Consider the following 24447-nt stretch of genomic DNA (forward strand, 5'->3'; position numbering starts at 1 on the left):
GATCCTAGGTCGACGCTCAACCGCTGAGCCACGCCTGGCCGGGCTAGATTGTCCTTTTCTTTGTCTTTTTTTAATATGTTATTTAATTGATTTTTTTAGAGAGAGAGGGAGAGGGAAAGAGAGAAATATCAATATGAGAGAGAAACATCGATGGGCTGCCTCCTGCATGCCCCCTACTGGGGATCAAGCCCGAAACCGGGGCACGTGCTCTGACGGAGAATAGAACTGGTGACTTCTTGGTGCATGGGAAGACGCTCAACCACTGAGCTGCACCGGCCAGGGCTATTGTCCTTATTTTCTATGCTCTTGTCTATCAAGCACATTTTAGTCAGATGGTATAGTCTTACCACAGATTTGGAAAAGCTTTAAAGAATAGCTCATGGTATCAATGGACAAATGTATAAAGAAATTATGATATATCCATATAATGAAATATTTTTCAGCCATAAAAAGAATAAGTACTGACACATGTCACAATGTGGATGAACCTTGTCAACGTTATGCTAAGTGAAAGAAGCCAGACATGTAAGGTCATGTATTGTATTATTCCAATTATGTGAAATATTCATAATAGGTAAGTCCACAGAGTCAGAGTCAGGTTGGTGGTTGCCAGGGGCTGGGGGCAGGGGGAATGGGCACAGGGTTGCTTTTTGGGGGTGATGACAATGTTTTGGAACTAGACAGAGGAAGTGCTTGCACAACATTGTAAGTGTACTAAATGCCACTGAATTGCTCATTTTAAAATGGTTAATTTTGTTGAGAATTTCAACTCAATGAAGTAAATAGCTCGTAGACTGTCCCCACTCCCCCTTCTCCCTTCGATGATCCTTAGAAGCTCCAATTAAGACCCCAGTTAAAAACCACCGATCCTTTCACATCACAAAAGGGAAAGGTAGGAGGTGGGGATCACAGAACTGGTTCCAGCTGGAACAGAGCCCGAACCCAGGCCCCATTCGCAGAACAGATCTTTATTGAGAACGGTGCCTGTTTAAGCAGGAGGAGTCAGCCAGCTCTGAGTAACCCAGGAGCCCCTTCTCATGGAGCCTGCTTCCCAGTGGTGGAAGGCTGACAAACATGGGCAATGCAGTGCCAAGCAGGGTTAGAGCCATGAAGAGAAAACAAAGCAGGTAAGTGGTAGGGGTGAGGCACTAGGGAAGGCCTCTGAGATGAATGACACTTGAGCAAGCAATGGCAGAGCAGATATGGAGAGACGGGTGTTTCTGACGGAAGGACCAGGACCAGCAGGTGCAAATTCTGAGCGAGGCAGGAGCATGTTTGGTGTGTTCAAGGACCAGCAAGGAGGTCGTCTCTGTTTGCCTCACTTCTGAAGGTAAGAGACTCGTTCTGCTGGAGAACTTAATAGGCTGTTCCATACTTAATAGATACTCAGTCAACATATAATTGGTGCTCGGTGTGAAAGGAAGTTGGGAGGCTGAGCAGAGGTGTGGAGTTGCACAGTTTCCTGGCTGGTGGGGAGGTCAGGGCTGATCCCTGATCCCCGTGTGGGGAGCTCCTGGCAGGTGGTTCCCTGAGACTTTCCAGGGCAGGCTCCTGGTGGTGGGCGGTGTTCTTGGGGGCGGTCAAGCAGCACTGAGTCCAGCAGCTCTGCCAGGGTGATGATCCTTAACTGACTTCTCTGAGTGTGGAATCCTCCATGCACACCCCAGGGAGAAGGAATAGCATATGCAAAGACCCTGCAAGTGTGAAGGGCTGAAGGCAGGCAGACCTGTGAGGTGCAGAGAGCTCGAGGGAGGGTGGTGCGAGATGGAGCTGGAGGCAGGTGGGGCTTGTAAGCAGGGGAAGGAGTTTGGTTGTTGTGGAAGAGAAATTGCTATCATTTGAAGGTTTTAATCAGGGAGGTTAACTCGATTAGCTTTTAGAAGAGTTGACTTTAGCCAAAGGGAGGCAAGTGGGCCATTCAGTAGAAGGCTTTTTATTTTATTTTTTCATTAAAATCATCTTTGAAAAGACACTGAACAGATTTATAGTGGAGTATTTCTTTACAATAGTAAATTATTACTTGCCCCAGTCTTAAAAAGAATGTGGTGAAAAACACATAACATAAAATTTACCATTTTTTCCATTTTAAGTGTACAGTTCAGTAGTGTTAAATATATTCGCAATGTTGTGCAGCTGATCTCCAGAACTTTTTCATCTTACAAAACTGAAACTGTTCCATTAAGCACTAACTCCCCATTTCCCCCTCTCTGCAGCCTCTGGAAACCACCATTCTACTTTCTGTTTCTATGAATTTGACTACTCTAGGCACCTCACAGAAGTGGAATTATATACAGTGCTTGTCATTTGTGAATGGCTTATTTCACTTAGCATAATGTCCTCAAGGTTCATCCATGTGTCAGGACATCTAGGAGGCTTTTGCAGGAGCCTGAGTGAGAGCTGATGGGGGCTTGGACTAGGTCTTGGCAACAGAGAAGAGAGAAGTAAATGGGATCAGGGAGATTTGGGGGAGGCGGAGTCACAGGATTTGGTGAAGGATGGGAAGGTGGTGAGGTTGAGTGAGGCAGTGCTCCTGCCTCTGCCCTTGGCCTTCAGAAGGGACCATGGACAAGCCAGTGGCACTCAGACTTGTGACTCCTTTGGAGGATGGAGGGAGGGGTGACTTAGGGGCTGAGTTGGGAGCAGAGGAAACTGAGACCCTCTTCTCTGTCCTCAGCCCAGAGTCTCATGGAAGCCAGAAGGGACACAGGGAGCAGGCAGCCACTCTGGCTTTTTGTCTTCTTGTTTCTATTTTCCTACAGAGCGCAGACCTGGATCCACCAGAATAGCGGGTCTTTATGGATCTTTATGGGGTCCCGGATGAAAGGCGGGAGGAGGCATCTAAGAGTTCTGCAGTCTGTGCCTATTCAGATGCCACCAGGCTGGGCACCGCAGGGGTCCACCCTTCTGTCTCTTGTCTGCTTCACCCTCCCTGGAATTGTAAAGGACCCCCCCAGACACCCCTCCCTGCTCCTATCTCCCCGAAGAAGTGGGGGACTCTCCCCTCTGAGAGAGAGATCACAGTGGAAAGAATCTTCACCCCTACCCTCTCCAGCTGTGTGGCAAGGCACCTCTTTCCCCGTGATATGCTCAGTGAGTACCTGCTGAATGTCCACAGAAAGCCCCACCCTCAGAGGAGCAGAAGGTTGTAGACGTAGCTGCAATATTGATTTGAACGGGTGTGGTGGTGGCTCATGAAGGAGGGTGGGTCGTTCTACAAGGTTTTGGTGCTGGGGTTGGGAGGGTGGAGCGTTGCCTGGGGTAGAGAAGATGAGATTTTCTTGAACTAGGTCTTGGAAGATTTTTATCATTTTTGGAGAAAAGGTAGGAGTGGAGGCAGATAAGGGAATTAATTCCAGGCAGGGGAACACGTGAAACAGGCGCCTGCCTTCAGCTTGCTACCAGAGATCGGCTGAGAGCTCAGCAGGGTCCTGGTGCCCTGGACTTTGGCTTTAATCTCGCTCTCTGCTGGTGGAAGGGGTGATGGTGGTGAACAGGAGATAATTAGAAACATCTTCAGGTAGCACTTACTAGACACCCAATGCCGTTGTAAGAACCATACAAGTTTTAATTGATGTAATGTCACAGCAACCCTATGCAGTCGTCACCATCACGATGCCAGATGGGAAAACAGAGGATGGGGTTTGAACCAGGCAGTCTGGCTCCAGACTCTGCTTTGTTAGGCTGTGTTAGGCTGCGGCTCCCAGCCGGCTCTGAGCACAAGCGTTAGGACAGGGCTCGAGAGGACTAAGGAAGGAAAATGGCCAGGAGTTGGCCTCAGACGGGATGTGGGCCCAGGGTGAAGATGGAACCATGGCTGGTGCCTAGAGGTCTTGAGACCACTCACTGGGCCAGTGGAACCAGGAGGAAAGAGGGCCTTGCAGGCTTCGGTCTGGCTGTCTGTGAAATGGGTTGAGGAACCTGCCTTGGTGGCAGAGAGGGCTGTGTGAAGGTGCTTTGTGTTTTGAAGTGGCTCTGTCAGTGGAGCCTGGCCCTGCCACCTCCCCACTGGTCCTGCCCACGGTCACACACACATGCTGGTCTCCTCTCTGCCTCTTTTCTGGCTGCCTCTCGGGGCACCCTGCCCTCTGGAGATTTCTTTCTTTGTTATTTCCTCATGAAGCCAAAGGTGGCATTGGAGCCCTCTCAGATCTTTAGAGAGAGAGAGAGGTAAACGCAATTCAAGAGATGTAGGATGTAGGATGGAAGAATTTTGAAATGCAGATGGGTCGCGCGAGGACTTTTAATTTTTGTTCCGAACATCTGAGTGCCTCTGTGGGCCTCCCGCCCTACAGAGTAGCGTCTCCCCCATCACAGAGAGGATGTGAGAGCTCGTGGTGGTGGGGGTGCTGCTGCTGTGAGTTTGGAGCAGGCAAGGTGATCACCCTCCGGCCCCACCCCGGCTGTGTCACCAAAATAGAAGGGTGAGGCATCAGCCCCTGGGAGGGGCTGGCGGGGAAGCCTTTGAAGCAGGAGGCAGCCTGGGAGGGAAGGCTGAGGGCGGCAAGTTTGTTAATATTCACCCCGCTGCAGCGGTTGCCCTGGGTTTTCTGTTTCCATGGCAGGCAGAGACATCAGCAGCCTAGCTCAGAAACTCCAGGGCCTGGGAGACAGAACCTGGGCTTGGCTCATAACTCACTGGGTGTCACTGGGCAACACCCCCTCTCTGAGCCTCAGTTGTCTCACCTGTAGCATGAGTGACTGTGACTGAGATCACCTCTCAGGTTCCTTCCTGCTGCAACATTTGGGATTTACATCCTTGACAACCTGGCCGCCGCCTCCCACCTCTGCGCACTCCCTTCCTATCTTCTGAATGGGGCTTAGGCCTGGGTAGGCCCAGGAAATGTGCTAAGACTATCTATCCCCCAGGGGAGGACCTTTCCCTCTCCTTCCACCTGGCTAGGAGAGGGGAAGGCTGAGGTGGGGTTGCAGAGTGGGGGAAGCCAGAGCAGGAGCAACTTTTTTTAAACATGTTTTTTTGTATGGATTCCAGAGAGAGAGGAAGGGAGAGGGAGAGAGACTGAGAAACATTGATGTGAGAGAGAAACATTGATTGGTTGCCTCCCCTATGCACCCTGACCGGGACCAAACCTGCAACCTGAGCATGTACCCTGACTGGGAATGGAACTAGGGACCTTTTGGTGCACAGGATGAATTTCAACCAACCAAGCCACACAAGCCAGGGCTGGAGCAGGTGCAATTTAAGGGCAGCTAGTGGGGAGTCCTGGTGCAGAGCCCCTGCTCTGCCGGTTGCCCCGACATCCCTGTGCAGCAATTTCAGTTTCTATTTTAAACAGTTGGGGTTGGTTGCTCCTCTGCCTTCCTGCTGGGTGTTTATAGTGAGGAAAATAATTGGTAATATTTGTACAGATGTGCTGGCACTGCAGCTCATCAAGGGCACCTTTACCCAGGGGACCCTTCCTGCCCCCAGCCTCTCTCTGTCAGCCAGAGGAGCGAGCCTGAATGGAGGTAACCACAAACCCCTGTGCCTCCCAGGAGCCCCAGGCTGTGAGGCACAGGCAGAGGTGGGAAGCAGGAGGCCTTAAGTGCCGCAGGCATATCCAGAGGAGAGCCTCAGCGTGACAGGGGAAGGAGCCCTGCCTGTGTTGTAGGGGGGACTGAACAGGATGGGCCCTTCCTAGGGGGCTGCAGGAAAGAAGCCCCTAGGAGCTTGTTTCTGATTCCATTTTCTCCTACAGAGCCTGAATTTGCAGCTGAGGATAAGGGATGGGGGAGGTGAGAAGGGAGAGGGAGCAGGACTGGGGTTGAAAATAGGAAATCACTGGCTTCTCCCTCTTCTGGGGGCCTGGAGCCCAGTTCTGGAGGGTTGAGAGGAAGGCAGAATTGTCCTGGCTGTGAGCACCTGGCTGTGAGCCTGCCTACCTGAGCAGGGCCTGGACTGGAGTACGCACTGCCCACTGTCCATTCCGGGATGCAGCCAGGCTGGCTGACGGCAGATCAGGCAGGCTGGGGAGACTTCTCAGCCACCGCGTCTTCTTCACCCCTTGAATGTGCATGTGCTGCATGTGTGCACACAGTATTTGTGCATGTGTGGGCTGTCCCCGTGTGTGTGCACATGTGTGCACATGGCTGCACACCTGCGCCTGCATGTGTGTGCACACATGTGCAGGCATATGCACACATACGCTAATACATATATATGTGCATGTATGTGCCTTGGTTTGGGTTCCCCCAGAAGCTGACCCAGAGTCAAAGGTACAATTGCAGGTAGTTTCCTGGGAGATGATCCCAGGAAGCACAGTAGGGGAGTGAGGAAAAAGGCGAGAGAGGAAGTCAGCCTCAATGCTCTCAAGCAAATTGCTACTGTGAGCAACTGAAGCTCAATCCAGCGGGGGAGGCCCCAGAGCCAGTACACACCATGACCATTTCTCCCACACAGAGGGCAGGGAATCTGGGGCCCAGATGTGGGCCTGTCCTCTCAGGAAGGCCGTTGGGGGCCAGTAGCAGCAGACGGACGAAGGGAAGGATGGGACACAGGCCAAAGTGGAGGCAGGCACCAGGTGTTACAGAAATGTTTATTACAAGGATAAATATACACAATGTGGGACATTAAAACTGCTGATGCTGGGACTGTGGGATTTCAAGGGATGCAGGGAATGGAGGGCTGGGTGACAACTGGGGTGAGGGCGGATAGTAGGACAAGGTGGGTCAGTGGTAGAGCCACAGCCCCAGGCTCTTGATGGGGCCTGGGAATGACCAGGTCCCCAAACATGCACAATGAGGTCTTAGAGCTTGAGCCCCACAGGTTTGCCTTCCAATGTGCTGCTATCCTGTCTGCCTGTATGTTTCTAAAATTCCAGATGTTCCCTAGTGGCTGGGGTGTAGGAGCATCTCTGAGCAGGGGCATCAGCAAAGAAGCCCCAAGGCTGACCAGGGACCCACCACTGCCCCCCAGCATTCAGAGGTGGCAAACTATCATAGGTCTTTGACAGGCCCAACCTCTTTTTCTGAGCTGGTGGAGCCCTCAGAAATGATTGCAGTTTGGTTCCAGCCCACATGCTCTAGGCATAATTCAAACAGCTTGGAGCCTCGCCATGGGAGGCACCTGTCACACCCCTGCCTGTGAATACTAAGGGTTATTGGAAAACAAATCCTTTAGATAAATTCTCCTCCTCCTTCTAGACCTTGTCAAAGGGACATCTTCTCCAGGAAGCCTTCCTGAGACCTGCTAGCTGCTCAGTAGTCATGCCAGCCCTGTGTCCCTCCCTCATCTACACCCACTATACTCAGCCAGGGTCTCTCCTTGCTGGTTCCCCAGAGGATGTGAGGCCCTGAGCTCAGTGGTGGGCTGCTGACAGCACTCTCTCTCCGTTTACCTGGAATGGTGCCCTCTCAGGCCCCCAGGAGGAACCCAGGAAAGGATGGTGAGAGCAGGGACCAGGGGCAGAGACTGGAGCCCCCTGTGGTCCTGCAATATTTCAGGACCTCTGTCATTGTATCTGCCTTTTGTTCCTGCACAGAGAAGCTCCAAGAACCTGGCCTTGGTGCAGAGTTTACATGCCTGGGACTCCTCCATCTAGAATCTATGGTACCTCACAAGCCCTCAGGAGAGAGAAGCACCATCCAGAGCCAGAAAGAGCAAGGGGACCCCTGTGTCTCCGTGTATTTCCCTCCTGGCTAGTTGGGGTTTGGGCATCATGAGGCCAGATAGTGAAATTAGGGAAGCTCAGGCTGTCCTCAGTGTGGAGACTCCTATGAGCTGAAGGGACTGGGTCAGGTCCCTGTCCCCAGGTACCCCTTTCCCTCCCTGTAACCTGCTCTTTCTCTGGGGAGGGGTTGGCAGAGTCGGGCAGTGGACTGCCTGAGGGCAGAGACACTCTAGGAAGGGGGCAGAATGGGCTGAGCTCTAAGCTGGCATCAAGCCAGAAGTGGGCTCTGCCTGGTTGGTGTGGTGGGCAGCCCTACCCTCTCCCTCTTCTCAACACAGCCTGGACTGGAGAGTGGTGCCCCTGGCCCTGCTTTGGGGCTAGGGACGTGGGCAAGAAGAAGTCAAGGTTGAGCCCTGCAGGCTGCAGCCCCTGAGGCGTCCCCAAACAAGCCCCTCTTGCAGCTCGTCTTCAGGGGCAGGGCTATCCAGAGAGTCTGCAACCTCAAGCCCCGCTGCCCCCTCAGGTGGAGCAGGGGAGTCAGGATGCTAGATCCTACTGGCCACTAGCCATGGCCATTGTGGGACATGTAAGCTGCCAGAGCCACCACTACAGCCACATAGAGACCAGCCCCCACGGCAATGGAGAGTGTGGCCAGGAAGAGGGCCCTGCGGGAGGTGGTGCTGGCCAGGCGGAAGTCCCCCTTGGAGATGGCCTTGCTGGTCTAGGGAGAGAGACGTACTGATGAAAGGGGGCATTCCCATGCCCAGCGAAACAGCCCCAGCCTGCCAGGCCCCTGCCCCCCTCTTGCATATGCTTCTGCCAAGCCTTCCAGTGGAGGAAGATGGCCAGAGAGAAAGGCCTGGGCCCCACATGCTCTTACCCCCTGGGAGAAGTAGAAGGCAGCAATGCCCAGTGGCCAGAAGCAGCAGAGCATGGAGAAGATAGTGAGCCCCAGGTGGTCCCTGGGGGGCAACGTGAGGAAGTTGTCTTCACTCTCACTCTCTGTAGAGGTTGCATCACTCTGCAAAACACAAATCGGGTTTTCCAGGCCCAGGATCACCCGGTGGCAAAGCTGTGGGGCAACGGGGAGTCTCTTCTGCTGTCCAAGGGAGTATGGGTTGGGCTTGGCACTCTCTACCCAAAACCTTAACAATGACCCAGTGATTCCATCTTTAGGAATTTATCACAAGGAGAGAATATAAATACACATGTATAGGCATGCTCAGCATCGGGTAGTAATTGTGAAGGGTTAGAAACAATCACAATGCCCAATGAGTTAATAAGTGATGAAATAACTGCTGTGGAATACGATATAACCCTCTAAAATCACCTTGTAAATAGGTTAAATTATGTGGAGCAATACTGGAATATGTTGCTTGGAGAGAAAAATCAGGTTATAAAACTAGGCACAGCAAGATCTCTCTTGGGGACTAGGATGGGATAAAAACATGAATAAAAAAAGACTAGAAGAGCATATACTAAAATAATAATGTTATCTTCCAGTCGCTTTCTGCATTAACTGTATATTACTTATATAATTAAGAAAACAAGAACAATAAATGCTGTTTAAAAATTAAATAGTCAACCCAAGCTGGTGTTTCTCAGAGTGTGGGTGGCAGTTTTGTCAGAGCGCCTTTCTTGGTAACATACAGATCTCTGGACCCCAAGTCAGGCCTAATTAATCTCAACATCTGGTGGTGAGCCCAGGAATCTGTGTTTTAAACACATGTACTCACCTCTTCCTCCTCCTGGTCATCCTCCTGTCCCTGCAGCTCCTCTTGAACCCCATAGGACACAGTCTGGATGGTGACATCCTCTTCGGCTTGGCCAGGCTCTGGGGACCACTCTGCTGGCCCAGCCTGAGGCTCCCTGCTCTCTGTGAAGCTGGTCTCACAGCTGCCCGCCCTGGGCTCCTTGGCCTTGTCCCGCCCCAGGAGGCAGCTGGGCCTGTACCAGGCCTCCACGGCCAGCTGCAGGGACCCCGGGTCCAGGAGCTGGTGGGCGCGAGCGGGGTCAGCACCTCCCAGGAGGAAGGAGTAGAGCTTCTCCTGGCAGGACCAGCTGGGGGAGGCCTCGGGGTAAGGGTAGGGGCCGCCGAGGGGCGCCGGGCTCCGAGGTAGCAGCGGGTTCTGCAGCTCACTCAGACTCTCCATGGCTCTGGGAACGGGAATCTGGGCCAGCGGAGCAGTCCTCAGAGAGCCTGCTGGGGGCACGAGACAGACAGACACCGGATGCAGGACTGGAAGTGGTTAAGAGCAAGGGTTCTGCAGGCCGACTCGCCTCAGAGCCTGCCTTTACCGCCGGCCAGCTGTGGGACCTTGAGTTGGCTACTTAACTTTTCAGGAACTTCTCCATTTCTCTGTCTGTGAATTGGGAATGACAGCTGTGTCTACTTCATAGAATTGGTTTGGTCATTTATTTAGTCAACACATATCTATTGAGCATCAGCTCTGTGTCAGGCACTGTACAGAGGCTGGGATATGATGGTGAGAGGCGGGCAGGGGAGGAAGAGGGGTGCACACTTTTTCTTCATGGAGCTTACAGGCTGGTGGAGAAGACTGCTGCCCGCAGAAGTACAGCAGGGGGTGTGAGAAGGCGTGATGGACTCACACAGAGGAGCAGGGAAGGCTTTTAAGCTGAGATCTGAAGGAACAGGACAAGTAGACAAGGGGAGGGGTGGGGAGCACATTTCATGAGGAGGCCAGATAAAGGATGGCAGGTCTGAGAGCCTGGAGAAGGCCAGTGTGGTTCAGGGCACAGAGGGAGGTGGGAGATGGGGTGCGGGGCCAGACCATGGAGCCATGCTGGGGTCCAAGGGGCTTCACAGGTCTCGCAGGTGTGACAGGATAAGATGTGGATCCCGAAGCCTTTCCACACCTACATGTGGGGAGTGGCTTGGAGAGGGCTGGGCTGGCTGTGATGTCAGCTAGGAGGCTTAGCTATGGCTTCAGGTCAGCTGAGGACAACTGGGACTTAAAGAAAACAGGACCAGCCCTGGCTGGTGTGGCTCAGTTAGTTGGAGCATAGTCCCATACACTAAAACATGGTGGGTTCAATTCCCAGTCAGGGCACATACCCAGATTGTGGGTTCCATCCCCGATTGGGGCACAAGTGGGAGACAACTGATTGATGTTTATCTCTCACATTGATGTTCCTCTCTCTCTCCCCCTCTCTCTCCCTCCCTTCTCTCTAAGATAAATTTTAAAAAATGCTTACAAAGAAAGAGAGAAGGACGAGCCTTGGGAGATATTGACAGGACTTGGTGGCGGGTGGGATACTGGGTTGAGGGAGGATTTGTTCTAGGGTTGGATGGATGAGACCATACTCAGCTCACATGTCACATGCTCACCGTTGTCAGCTCTTCGGGGGGAGGGTGCTTCTCCCCAGGTATGGTCTCAGGTGGATGCACCTTAGGCTAACCCCTCTAAGGTAAATTTTGACTTTGGGAAGTTCCTGTGGGATCTAAGGCAAGGCCTCCTGGGTGCTGAGATCTGGACTTGCACATCCTAACTGCAAGCATAGACACATTCAAAAGCTGGAGTGTAGACCCTCTTAAGGGCTATCTCTTCCTCCTTCAGCCAGCCCTGAGCACCTACTGTATACCTGGGAAGGGCACACAACAGATACTCAGGGCTGGCTGAAGGAGGTTAAGGCAGCCCTTTAGTGTGTCTACCTCAGACCCACATAGCGCTCTGGGACACTTCAGGTAGAAAGAGATTATGGAGAGAGAGGATGGACAGACCAGGTGGCCTCAGGGAATACTACTAGGCCATAAATAGAAGGAAATTTTACCTTTTTCGACAGCATGGATGGACAAAATAGAAACAGACTGAGAAACAGACAGAGAGCAGACTGACAGCTGTCAGAGGGGGCTGGGTGAAAAAGGTAAAGGGGTTAAGTAAAAGAACAAAAAACTTCTAGACACAGACAACAGCTTGGTGATTGCCAGAGGGAAAGGGGGGTGAGGGAGGAAGAAGAGGGTACAGGGGGATAAATGGTGATGGAAGGAGACTTGACTTTGGGTGGTGAGCGCAGAATACAATATACAGATGATGTATTATACAATTGTACACTTGAAAGCTATATAATTTTATTAACCAACGCCATCCCAATAAATTCAATAAAAATTTTAAAAAAGAGAGAGAGATGGCAAGATGCGAGTGTGGTATGAATTATGAGTGGGAGGGGCCACTTGAACTTGGTCGAGGCTTCAGTCTTCTCCCACCCAGGCTGTTTCTGGCTTAATGGTAAAGGGAAAAGTGGGAGAGATTTCTGCCCCCAGGGCTGGATTTATCTAGTGCCCCTACCCCGTCTATTCCCCATCAAGAATTCAAAGTTCAGCAAAGGGCCATTTTTACTTCTGGCCCAAGAGAAATGACTGGATTGGAGAAAGCTGGTTCTTGGGAAACCTGAAGACAGAGCATGGCTCCAGGAACAATGCTCAGGGGAAGGGACAGAGTGAAGGGAAGGGAGAGGCCGAGCGTTGAGAGGGTCCTGGGGCACCGGGCTCCTGGGCTGGCCTGCTGTGAGGGAGGGGAGTGAGCTGCCGCCTGCTGAAGGCAAAGGAGCAGGAAGGGGCTGCCCCTGCCTCAGGCTCTGAGCCCCTGAGAGGTGTGGCCTCTTCAACAGCGAATGCTGGAGGGGCGCAAAGAAGAGCATGTGGCCCAAGTGTCCAATTCTTCATCCAGGGAGGGGACACATGGTGCTGGAGACACTGGGCTGCCATCCACCTGGGGGCTTTGTTGGTGGATTGACCAGCTGCAAGTTCCACTTGGGCTGTCATCAGCTGTAGCAGGAGCTTCTCCACAGCAGAGATGGGAACACAGGCTTGGGCAGATGAATGCATCCAACTCACCCCTGCCCTCTGCCCTGCTGCACCGGGGCAACTCACCTGTCCAGTCCCCCGGAAGGAAAAGAACGATGCTTGTGGCTAGGAATCAGGCCCTGGAGCTCTGGAGACTGTGAGGACACTTGCAGGGCCCTTGTCCAGGGCAGGCAGGGGCAGCTGGGTTCCAGCTCACCCTCCTGCTTTTGCCAACCACCCTCTTTTGGTAAAAATGTACCCAGCTAAGTTTCTGGAACCCAAGACACACAGCCTTTCCTGACTGTGCCGTAGGCAAGGCCTCTCAGCACTTCATTGTACAAGGATGTATGGTTCTGGGTTTTCTACAATAGGGATAAACTGAAAGCCACTGCATGTCCAATAATCGGGGACAAGTTAAATAAGTTATGGTACAACAGTACAAGGTGGTACAAGGCCTTCAAACAGGTTTACAAAGAGGAACGACAGGAGAAAATGCTCGCTGAGGATTCAGTGAGAAGGCAGGAAAGAAAACGGCATGTGCGTGTCATCTCAACCCCAGCAAAATGTCAACAGCGATTATCTCCAGGTGTAGGAGCACAAGTGTCTTTTCCATTTTCTTTTTTACACCATGGTTTTTCAGTTTTCCACATTTATTTTTTACGATGAGCATGTACTACTTTTAAACCAGAACAAATTAAGTGCATAGATTTCTTCTGAACCAAATTATCTAAAATCGGTTTAAAACTTCCCCAGGCTAGAGGGTTCCTTCTGGGTTTAAAGGCTGAGCACAGCATCAAAGCCTACCTGACACACACACACACACACACACACACACACACACACACACACACACACCTTCACTTCCATAAAGCAACCAAATTAGGGGCTGCAGCACCTGCTCATAGCGGCAGCCAAGGGTCACAGTTCTCTAACAGGCCGTGTTTTCCCCATAACCTGCTAGGGCCACACAGGAGTTCACTGAGCTGATCCCAGGGACCCAGCACTGAGCTCTGGCCAGAAGGAAGGGGTAGCAGGTCCCCAGGGGCAGCCTTCTCTGCTCTTGGCCTGGCCTGATCTCTTGGCCTGTTGCTTCGGGCAGCTTCTCCCTGTTCCCTGGAGTAAGAGACCAGTTTTGAAGCAGACCCACTTTCATCTCCACCTCTGCTACCTGGTCCCCCTTGGACTGTGTGTGCCTACTGTGCGTGCAGTATTGTGTGCCTGCTTACTTGCTGGTGAGCATGCCTGTGTGTGTGTGTGTGTGTGTGTGTGTGTGTACATGCACACACGTGTACACTCTGCCCCAGAGGACAGACTTGAGATGTCTGGGGTTCCGAAGCTAAGAACATAGCTCCAAATTATGCATTTGGGGCTAGAAGTCGGTCCCACCAAAGGAGAGGGAGAGATGAATCTGTGAGGCCACAGCCCCTGGCTTGTTTTCTTTTGCGCTGAGAACTGAGCTGGGGATGGAGGTTTCCCAGTCCCTGATTTGGGGATGGAGAGCACACTGCCACCTCTCAGACCAGGGACAGGAAGCCATCCAGAAGTCCACTAGAATCCAATTATAACTTCCCCCAAAAGGCTGATTGCACCGAGTCCAATCATAATACAGTGTAACATCAGTTTGCTTATCTATAAAGTGTACGGAAAGGATAGAAGGTGTTGATTCTTAACAGCTCCGCTCAATATAACCCTGGGATTCTATTGGGAGGAGAATAACTTAACACTTATTGAGCTTTTTGCCATGTGCCAGACACTCAACTGTTCTTAATGCTCATTTTGACTCTAATTCTAGTGGGAGAGTAGAAATAGGATGGGGGCTTTCTTTTCCAGCTGCAGCAGACAAACTCATGTCACACCAAACCTGTCAATAATAGCTAGAAAAGCTACGGGGAAATATAAGGGCATTGAAGAATCACCAAGGGAGCAAGAACTTGAGGGGTCAAGGTGCCAGGACCCAAGAGGAAAGAGAAACACATAGAGGTGAGCCTGGCCCTTGGCACCACTGCCCTTCTTCGAGCAGCATCAGAGGTGGGGAGAAAAACTGGAGTTCAGGGCCTATGAAGGAGGAGGGACCCCAGAAAACAGCCCCAGTTTTCAGCCTCTTTAGGGCTACCCCTCTTTCTGGTAGGAGCAAACCAGAAACCAGACAGAAAGCAGGCTTTGAATTAGCTTCATCCCTAATTGGAGTAAGGTGATCTGCACATAGCCTGGCCTCCTGCCAGAAGCAAAAGTTGTCTCAAGGCAATGGTTCTCCTTTTAACATGCATCAGCATCCCCTGGAGGACTCCTCAGACCCAGACTACTGGCTTCCACCCTACAGTGGATGATTCCGGGATGGGCCTGAGCATGCACATCTGTAATAGCATCCCGGTGATTCTGGTGCTGCGGGTGCAGGGACCACGCTTTAAGAACCACTGCTCTGATAATCACTGAAAGAATAGTAAAGAAATGTATAACCAGTAAGCTAATTGGTGGGGAACATAAAATAATAAAAATAATTGAATATCCAAAATAAAACAAGATAGAAAAAGAGATATAGAACAGGTGAGACAAATAGAAAACCAATAGTAAGATGTTAGACTTACACCTGACTATATCAATAATTACACTGAATGTGAATGAAATAAAATTGCCCATAAGAAGACAGGGATAGCCACATAGTGTATTATTCCATTTATATGGAATTTGAGAGAGGCAAAACTATGGCTACAGAAAGCAGATCAGTGGTTGCTAAGAGCCAGGAGTTGGGGAAGGGGATTGACTGCGAAGGGGCATGAGGGCTTTTTGAATGTAGGGACTGTTATATACCTTGATTGACTGTTGTAGTTGTTACATGACTGTATTTCACGGAACTCACTGAATTGCATACTTAAAATTAATGATTTTTATTATTGTATGTCAAAATTGATATTTTTGCATTTTATTTTATTTTTTATTATTATTTATTTTAATCCTCACCTGAGGATATATTTTTATTGATTTTTTCAGAGAGGGAGGAAGGGAGAGAGAGAAACATTGATGTGAGAGAAACATTGATCAGCTGCCTCCTGCTCTCCCTCCACTGGGGAATTGAGCCTGCATCTGGGGCATGTGTCCTGACCAGGAATTGAACTGGCGACCTCTTGGGTCAACACTCAACCACTGAGCTACACCGGCCAGGCTGGGCTTTGTTATTTTTAAAATAACAAAATCCAACTATATGCTGCTTATAGCAATGCACCTTAAATATAAAAATACAAAAAAGTTCAAAGTAAAAGAATGAAATAACAATAACAACACCTCACTTATCAAGCTCTTACTGTGTTCTAGGCACAATTCTAAATGCCATGTATTATCTCATTTAATTCTTGCAGTAGCCCTATGAAGTCTGTGCTATCATTATCTCCATTTTACGGAGTAAGACTCAGGAGCATAGAAAGTTAAAAGTGCCCTCATGCACACAGCTGGTGAATGGTGAGCTGGACATGACCCCTGCACATAAATCTGCAGAGTCACTGTGCTCTAGTGCCACTACATATTAGCTACCATTTACTGAGTGTTTGCTTTGTTCTGAACATCAGGCCAAGTGCTCCAAATGCAGTATCTCATTTAATCCATTCTCTTTCACATGTGGGGGAACTGCAGCTCAGAGAGGCTAAGTAGGTTTTCTGAGATCACACAACTGGAGCATGGCAAAGCCTCATTTGACCCAGGTCTGTCTGACCCAAGCTCAGGCTGGCCTGAACAGCATTGAGTTCTCCAGGTTAGCTACAGGGTGAGGCCTGGAGTTGGTTTGTTACACGCAATACCTGGTGGGCTCTGAAGAACCTGGGAAGAGGCATCATGAATACTGTTTTTAAAAAAGACCAAAGGGACAGTGTGATGTGTGATTAGGAGTTGGGTCATATCTTTGGGATGGGGCCAGCCCTTATCAGAACCCTGTAAAATTATAATTAGCTACTATTTACTGCATGAAGCTAGCTGTTATTATTCCCCATTTTTCAGATGAAAAAACTCACACTCAGAAAAATTAAGTAACTTGCTCAGGATTAAACAGTGACAGACTGGATTGAACCCAAGTTTGAGTCCAAAGCCTGGGCTTTCCTTACTGTGGCTTTCAAAGCCTACCTGTGTGTGGAGGGTGATGATAAATGGTGTGGGTGAGAGAGGGTGAGGATTTGGTCTTGAATGGGTTAAAACCAGAAGCCTCAGTGAAGGGAAGGAGACAGAGCTTTAATAAAAGATTAAGAGATTTGGTACGATTGAGCAGCCCAGGGTGGCCGTCTAGATAACCTTAAGGTCTGGATTCATATAAATCCAGAGCCATTGTGAAAAGCTGAACTACTCACCTTACTATCTCTCAGTGCAGCAAGAGAGATTGCCTCTAAACTGAAAGATAAAAGCAAGGACTTCCTAGTAAGGCAGAAGATTAAATAGAAATGATTAAAATCCAGGGAAAAGGTGAAACCTTTAACAATAGGTGCTAGACTACCTTCTAGTCAGATAATATGTAAACTGTTGTACAAACTGTGAAGTGTGACTGTGGTGGCTGCTTTGTAGATGGCTGGGGGCTGGATATGATCATTTTTGGCCTATAAGCAAGAGAGCCACCAAGTCAGCGTGGGGTCACTGCTGTGGCTCCCTGCATCTGGCAGTAAAGAGAGAAAGTCAGGGGCAAACCTGGGGGAAAGAGGAAGCCGGCAGAATCAGAGTGGAAGGAAATGGGGAGCTTAGCTTTCTTTGCTTCAGTTTGTCTCAGGAAGCTAACACAATTAATTATCCTTGCTCTCTCTGTCTTCAACAGCTCCTAACTCCCAATCCTTCCTAACAAGCACTTAAACATATTGTTTTCTTCCTTGCTGGAAAATAAATCACTGTGGCAGTTGTAAAACCTGGCTGTAAATACTTTGACGTTCCTCCCACTGAGAAGTGGGGGGTCCATGGCCCTGCTCTCTGGTCGGAGTGGGTTTGTGACTGCTGCAACCACAGAGCACAGCAAAAGCGATGCTCTGTGCCTCCAGAGGCCAGGCGACACAGGGCCATGCGTCCTCCACCTTGCTCGCTGGATCACTCACTCTTGGAACCCCGAGCTGCTTGTACATAGTTGGATGACTCTGAGGCATGTGTGTGGATCGTCCTGTCGATGACTCCTGCTGAGCCCAGCCTTCCAGTCATCCTCGAGATGCCAGACATGTGAGTGGAGCCGTCTGGGACTCTCCAAACCAGTCATCTGAATACCACTGGGTGGCCTCTGCGTGTTCCACATGGAGGGGAATAATCCCCCAGCTCAACCCTGCAGGGATTTCTGACCCTCAAAGTTCTGAGGTACAAGAAAATGTCTTTTGTTTTAGCCACTAAGTTCTGGGGCAGTCAGGCGGCAACAGATAACCGGAACATCCTTCCTCAGTGCCAGTTCCCTCCTTCAGCTCCTGTCCCCTCTCTCTCCTTCACTTCACAGCCGCATTTCTCAGAAGTATCATCTCTACTCACATTAGAATACGTCAGCTCCCAGCTCCAAAGTCACTTCCTCGGAGAGGGCGGCCCTGCCTCCTCAGTCTAGATTTATTTCGGTTCCCTGGTTATCTGCTCTCCAGGCTCCAGCTCTTCTTCTCCGAGAGCTTGTCACAGTCTCTACTTACATGTGTATGATTTATTGATTAGCGCCTTTTTCCCTTCCCAGACTGTGAGCTTCAAGATGATGGGGACTGCATCTGCCTCTTCACCCCTGCAGCCCCTTGCCTGGCACATAGCAGGCGCCCATTAAACAGTTGATCTCGTGAGTGAGTGAGTGAGCTAAGCGTGCTGAGCCTCCCTCATAAGAAAATACTTCCCAGGATCTGGGATGGATGGAGCACATCTGGCCAGGGCACATTTAGTTCTACACAACAAACATTTCTTGAGCAGTTACTGGGGATGCAAAAATAAACAAGAAACGGTACCTGCTTTGGGGGGGGGGAATGCAGACTAGCAAATACAAAATTCCACTGCAATGGAGTCAGTTGTGTTACAGCACACAGAGTGCTATGGTACACCGATCAGGGACTCCCATCCTGGGGTGGGAGTGGAGGCGACGGTGGGAACTATGAAGGGGCTTTCAGAGCAGGTGGCATCTGAAGTGAGCCTTGAAGAAAGCAGGTGAGTCATCTAGGTGAGACAACAAGGGAAAAGTGTTTCTAGCAGAGGGAACAGCACAGAAGCATGGGCTACCGGGATGGAGGAGAGGCCAGGGAGGTTTGGTGTTGACAGAATGAGGTGGGAGAGTGGGGAAGGTCTTCTGCTCCATACAGCAGGTCTTTTGCTGTGGGCAGTGGGGAGCCAATGATAGTTGTAGCAAGGAAGTGATGTGGTGATCCCTGTGCTTTAGAGCGCTCTGGTTGGCAGCAGTGGATAGAAGGAGTTTGAGGTGAATGAGAAGGGAGGCCAGCAGAGGCCTCCTCAGTAACTGCTCAAGAAATGTTTGTTGTGTAGGACTAAATTTTACTAGTGTAAAAATGGAGGCAGGAGAGGGTAAGGACCTGAACCCCACCTATGGCAAAACGGATGGAGATGAAGAGTCAGACCTGAGGAGCAATTAGGAGGATAAATAAATAGAACCCTGCGGTTAACAGAAGCAAGGGCGGGGAAGGAGCCAAGAATGACTCCCAGCTTCCTGGCTTTGTCCGCTGAGTAGAAGGTGATGCCACCAGCCAAGAATAAAACCCAAGGGGAGGCTGCTGGCTCAAGAAGGTGGCCTGAGCACAAGTGACCTCCTCTTCTCCTCCTTAAAGTTCTATTAAAAGGACAGGGCATGTATTTTTAAAAGAATAAAATCATAACAGAATTGGAAAAGAGAAGAGAATGATAACAGTGGGCTAAAACCATGGAGGAATTTCTGGGAGATATAGAGCAGATGGAATTCCTTGGCGACAACTTCCAAGGAAATCCACACCAGCTGCCCATGCTAGTCAACACTTTCCTTTATTCATCTGTCTGATTGGACAACAAGGAATAATGAATACATGAAAATAAAATAAAAGGATTAAATAAATAGGACAGCTGACTTAAGATCAAAATCATTCAAGGCATAGAAAAGATCATCATTAAAAATGTTTCGAATTCATATTCTAACAGAGGTATAAGAGGGTGTTGCATCCATAAAACAAGAACAGGCTGCTATGAAAAAGGAGCAATTGGAGAACATGAAAGTATTTGGGAAATTGAAAATGGTTGTCTAAATTTTCAAAAATTTAATGGAGACACTTGGTAATAGAATGGAAACTGTTAAAAACTAACCAAAAAAATCCTCATCCAAGGATATGTTTTTATTGATTTTTAGTGAGAGAGGAAGGGAGAAGAGAGAGAAACATAGATCTGTTGCCTCCTGTATGTGCCTCCACCGGGGATCAAACCCACAACCTTTTTGGTGCACAGGACCATGCTCCAACCAACTGAACCACCAGACAAGGGCAAGACTAACTTTTTAATGTAAAAGAAAAAGTTAATAAACTTCCCCAAGATACAGAGCAAAAAGACAAGAAGATGAAGCATATGAAATAAAGTTAAGAGATATGGAGGAGGGTCCTAGAGGTCTAGCATCCGTCTAATAGGAGTTTCAGAAAGACATGACAGAAAGACTGGCAAAAAATACAGAAGCAGAAAGTGTTTCCTGAGCTGAAAGAAAAAGAATATTTAGATTGAAAAGGCCCACCAAGTACAGAGCTGGAAAAATGAAACACGTACACACACACACACACACACACACACTCACACACACAAGCAAGCAACAGCAGGATGGGAAGGGGGAGTGGATGAGTTTGGTCTTGAAGTGTCTTTGTGGTACTAGGGTAGAAACTCCATGTGGCAACCAAATATATGGAGTTGAAGCCCTGGGTGGTCAGGGCTGGAGAGAGAGTTGAGAATTGTTGAAGGAACTGTGGAGAGGGAGAATGAAAGAGAAAGGAGGGAGAGAAGAGGGCTGAGGAGGGAACCCAGGAAAAAGGAAAAACAGCTGGAACACTTCTCATCTCCCATGCAAGCCTTTCAAGGTGCTGTCAGCCAGGGAACAAAAGTCTACCCTGTTTTCTATCCACTGCCACCCTGGGCTCCCATGGGCTGGACTGGCCTCTCCCTCAGAGCATAATCCACCTGCCTGGGGGATGGGATTGTGCCTAACAAGGGTGAAAATTGCTGGGAGGATTGAAATGGTGTCACCACTACTCAAATTAGCCCATTTTCAGGCAGAAATCAAATCTTTATTCTCGCTGAAACAACCTGTCTCTCCACTGAAGCAGCTCATTCCCAACCACTTACAAGCAAACAGCATCTGATGGCAGAAGATAGTACACATAATGGGGGGTAGAGCTTCGGCCCTCGGCCCTCGCTCCCGGCTTGGTTTGCTTGGGGTGGGGGTGGAGGTGGCGGCTGCAGGGAGGAGGAAGGAGAGAGAATAGGGAGGAGGCAAGAGAAGAGAGAACCTGGATACAAAAAGCAGGGATAAGATCATTCTTCATTGTCCCCTGGCTAGTAGTAGAAGGGACCTCACTCCAAGCAGGATGCCTACCAAGCCCCTGAGAAGGGAAGGGGGTCGGAAAGTGCCAAAGGTTTGAGGAACTGAAATGTTTCTTCTTCCCAAAGTGAAGGCTGCTGCTGCTGGAGCGGTGTATTTTGGGGCTGGAAGTCCCTCCAGGATGCGCAGATGTATTGGCCTTTGAACCTGAAGGTAATTAACAATGTGCAGATATCTCCAGATATTCTTCCTCCCGCCCTCTGTTATTTTGCGTGTGCTACCCAGGGGAAGGGGCCTGCATATGTGTATTTCAATGTTTTGATCTCCCTCTCTCTCACACACACACACACACACATGCACACGCACACGTCATTTCTTTATGACATTCATGTCTTCCTCTTCCTCAGATCTCTCTGGCCCCCAGCCACGTGCCTTCCCTTTGAAGCCTTGCAGAGAGGGTCAGAGTAGGAGCCTCAGCAGGGAGGGGCAGGAGGGGAACACAAGAAGTAGCCAGTGGGTCGTTTTTCCCTGCTTGGGGAGAAGCCAGATGTGTCTGCCTGGTGACCAGAGGTGCCCTGAGCCCTGACAGCTCTGAGGGTGGGGAGTCCACCCAGACAGCTGTGGAAGGAGAGGTGGTGCATGGCTCTAGCCCCAGCAGCAGGCCAGCACCCCCACAGACCAGTCTTGCAGAAAATAAAGCCCCTTTCTATGCTTGCTGCTGCCACCGCTGCTGTCACTTTGTTATAAAGGTTAGTGACTGTCCATTAACTCTAAGGAGCTGATTCTTGCCAGTGCTGCACCAGCAGCTGGGAGCCAGAAAGTGCTGACATGGGGGAGGGGGCGGTGGTGGGTAAGTAAGGGAGGTCACTGGCATGGCTTACTCAGCTCTACCCAAGTGCCAATTAGCTAAGGTTTTTCTGCACATCAGCCAGGCCTGCCACAGTTGAGGAAAATTATTGTCAGAGAAGCTCATTTTGTTTTTATATTAAAAAAGCTCTCCCCAGGGATGGATCTTTCCTGACTGTCCCCTCCTTCAGTCTTCTTAGGAGGGGGGATCCCAGTCAGGCAGGATCCCTGGGAGGAGATGGCCAAGGTCGGGGTCCCTTGTGCTTTCCTGGCCTTTTGACTTGGAGGCAGCAGCCCTCCCAGCTCAGCAACTCTGTGCACACTCACGGCTTTCCCAGGAAAATAGGGAAGAGTAGGGGACCTTGAGAAAACACTAAAACTATAAATGCCTTGTCTCAGTTCTTATTTCTCCATCCCATTGCATTCATAAAATCCGGTTCTTTGGTAAAAGGACATTAGCTTACTCTTCAAATCAGGTTTAGGAAGCTGGTATCCTGTGTTCAAGGAGAGTGTAGGGATTTGTGGGCTCAGAACAGCCCTCAGATTGCCCCACAGAATATCAGAACTCAGAGTCTTAAAATTCATCTAGTTCAACCTTCTTTACAGATGTGATAACTAAAGCTTCCAGAAGGGAAGGGACTGCCTGAGACAGTTATTCGCAGATCTGAGACCAGAGCACAAGGCTCCTGACTTCCAGTGAAGTGTTTTCATTCTGAGATATTTTAACACTTCATTCTCTTACGTTACACCCAATTACTGAGTCCTTACTATCTTCCAAGTGCTATGGCGAGAGGAGGTGTGGGGGGAGGCAAAGAGATGAAAACAACACAATCCTTGCCTTCAAGGAGCTGTTTCCCCAAATCTGTGATTCTTGGGGGGAAAAGAAAAACTGTGAGTCAGGCTCTCACCCTATATCGTCTTCTATAGGTGATGATGGAAGAAGGGAAGGGGAGGGAACCCATTTACCTTCTCAAGTTTGATAAATTAGGTTTCACTGACTCTGGAACCTCAGGGAGGCCAAGGACAGAGGGAGCCATAGTCAGACTGGGAGAAAAGGGGGTAAGGGTGACAGTGAGAACAGGTCAATGACAGCAGGTCTGGCTGGCGGATGGGAACAGTGATAACAGCTCACACTAGTATGGCAATGTACAGTCGACAGGCCTTCAATCAGGTGCACTGTTTCATTGAGGCCCAAGGCCGTTCTCTGAGGTGCACAGAACACCATTTTAAGGATGAGAAAACTGAGGTTCAGAGACCTCAGGTAACTGGCCTAAAGACAACAAATGCCAGGTCGCAGCCAGGAACTCCTAGTCCAGTGCTCTTTCTACCACTGCGGGTGGGGAAGTTGTGCTGGGATGAGAGGATGGGGGTAAAGCAGTGGTGAGCCACAGTGATAGGCCAGTCTTCCTCTACGCAGTTTTATTTTTATTTCTACATTCTGGCACTCAGAGAACTCTGCTCTGAAGAACTGGAAGCACTTTGCAGGCCTGAATGAGCTCATTCAGCTCACTCTTGCCAAAAGAGGAAGGACTCCAAATAGAGGTTCTGTCGAGGGTCACCAGCATGCAGGCACATAATAGAAAACAGGGCTCAGGTTCTCCTACCCTTTGCCCTCATGAACCAAGCAGTGTGAGGCAGAACCAGCCACTTTCCATGAGAGTCACGAGGGCCACAGGAAAAAATTAAGGTATCTTCTGGTATCTCCTTCCTTCCCTGGAGAGATGGGTTAATAGGTCCCGAGGGGCCTGGCCCCTGGGTCATTTCCAGGGCAAAGAGATCTTGAGGCAGTCACCCTGATGAGCAGGCTTGGGGGAGGAGAGGGAGCTAGTGAAGCTGGTTCAGATTTCCCTAGTGTCGCAGAGCCCTGGTGGGGACCAGGGGACCAGGAGTCTGGAGACTCTCCTAAGCGTTTCTTGCGGGCAGGGTGTCTCAGAGCTGCCTGAGGTTGGGGTCAAGGCCTGGCGGTGTGGGGTCAGTGGACCCCAGTCCCTCAGGCCCCTCTCACCCAGTAGGGTGAGGGGTAGGGATGGACTTAGCACGATCTCTGGAGGAGCCCGCAGCCCTGAGAAGGGCCCCGCGCCCTCCCCAGCTCAATCCCGGCTCAGCGCCTAGCTCTGCGCTCCCGACGCGTCCCCAGACGGCCCCTTACCTGTCCTGCCGAGGCCGGTCCCGCCTCCTTCGCGGGGCTCGGGGGTCCGGCATGGGCGGGCGAGCGACGGCGCCCCCGCCTCGCGGTTGCGGTGGAACTCCCAGGAGGGCACCTCTGCTCCGGGCCCCGGGTCGCGGCCGCCGCCGCCGCTTCAGCACCACGGACAGCTCCCGCCCGCCGCCCGCCGCCGCCCGCCCCGCCCGGCGAGGTCCCGGGAGTCCCGCATCCCGGCCCGGCCCCGCCGCCGCCGCGCAGCCCTCAGCCCGGCCCGAGGCGGCTCCGCGCTGACTTGGAGGAGCAGCCAGGAGGGTCCCCCCCTTCCCCGCCTCCCGCCGCCGCCGCCTCCCTGCCTCCGTGCTTCGTGCTCCCTTCCACGCTCCCGAATCAGCCCACCGGGCTCTCGGGACCCAGCTCCGGGGCGGGGCGGGGCGGAGCGGGAAGCCGGGGAACCCAGAGGAGGCGGCGGCGCGCGGGGCGAGGCTGAAAGGGCTCCTCCGGCTCCCGAGCCGCGGCCCCTCTCCCGGCGCTTCTCCCACCCTGCCCCCGGGCTCCCGCACAAGCCATGCGTGGTCCTCCG

General features: G+C 50.9%; 1 protein-coding gene across 1 annotated transcript; it reads right to left on the reverse strand.

Moving 5' to 3' along the window:
- Nucleotides 1–6514: 6514 nt before the first annotated feature.
- SYNDIG1L (synapse differentiation inducing 1 like) lies at nucleotides 6515–24063 on the reverse strand. The gene is made up of 4 exons (XM_081148533.1): nucleotides 23871–24063; nucleotides 9344–9810; nucleotides 8488–8628; nucleotides 6515–8328 (listed from the first exon to the last, which is right to left on the reverse strand). The coding sequence occupies exons 2-4, from the start codon at nucleotides 9758–9760 to the stop codon at nucleotides 8170–8172; spliced, it is 717 nt and encodes a 238-aa protein (XP_081004659.1). The 5' UTR covers nucleotides 9761–9810; nucleotides 23871–24063; the 3' UTR covers nucleotides 6515–8169.
- Between the last annotated feature and the right edge of the window lie 384 nt (nucleotides 24064–24447).

This window comes from Miniopterus schreibersii (genome assembly GCF_964146895.1).
Source record: "Miniopterus schreibersii genome assembly, chromosome: 1".
NCBI classification, from domain to species: Eukaryota; Metazoa; Chordata; class Mammalia; order Chiroptera; family Miniopteridae; genus Miniopterus; species Miniopterus schreibersii.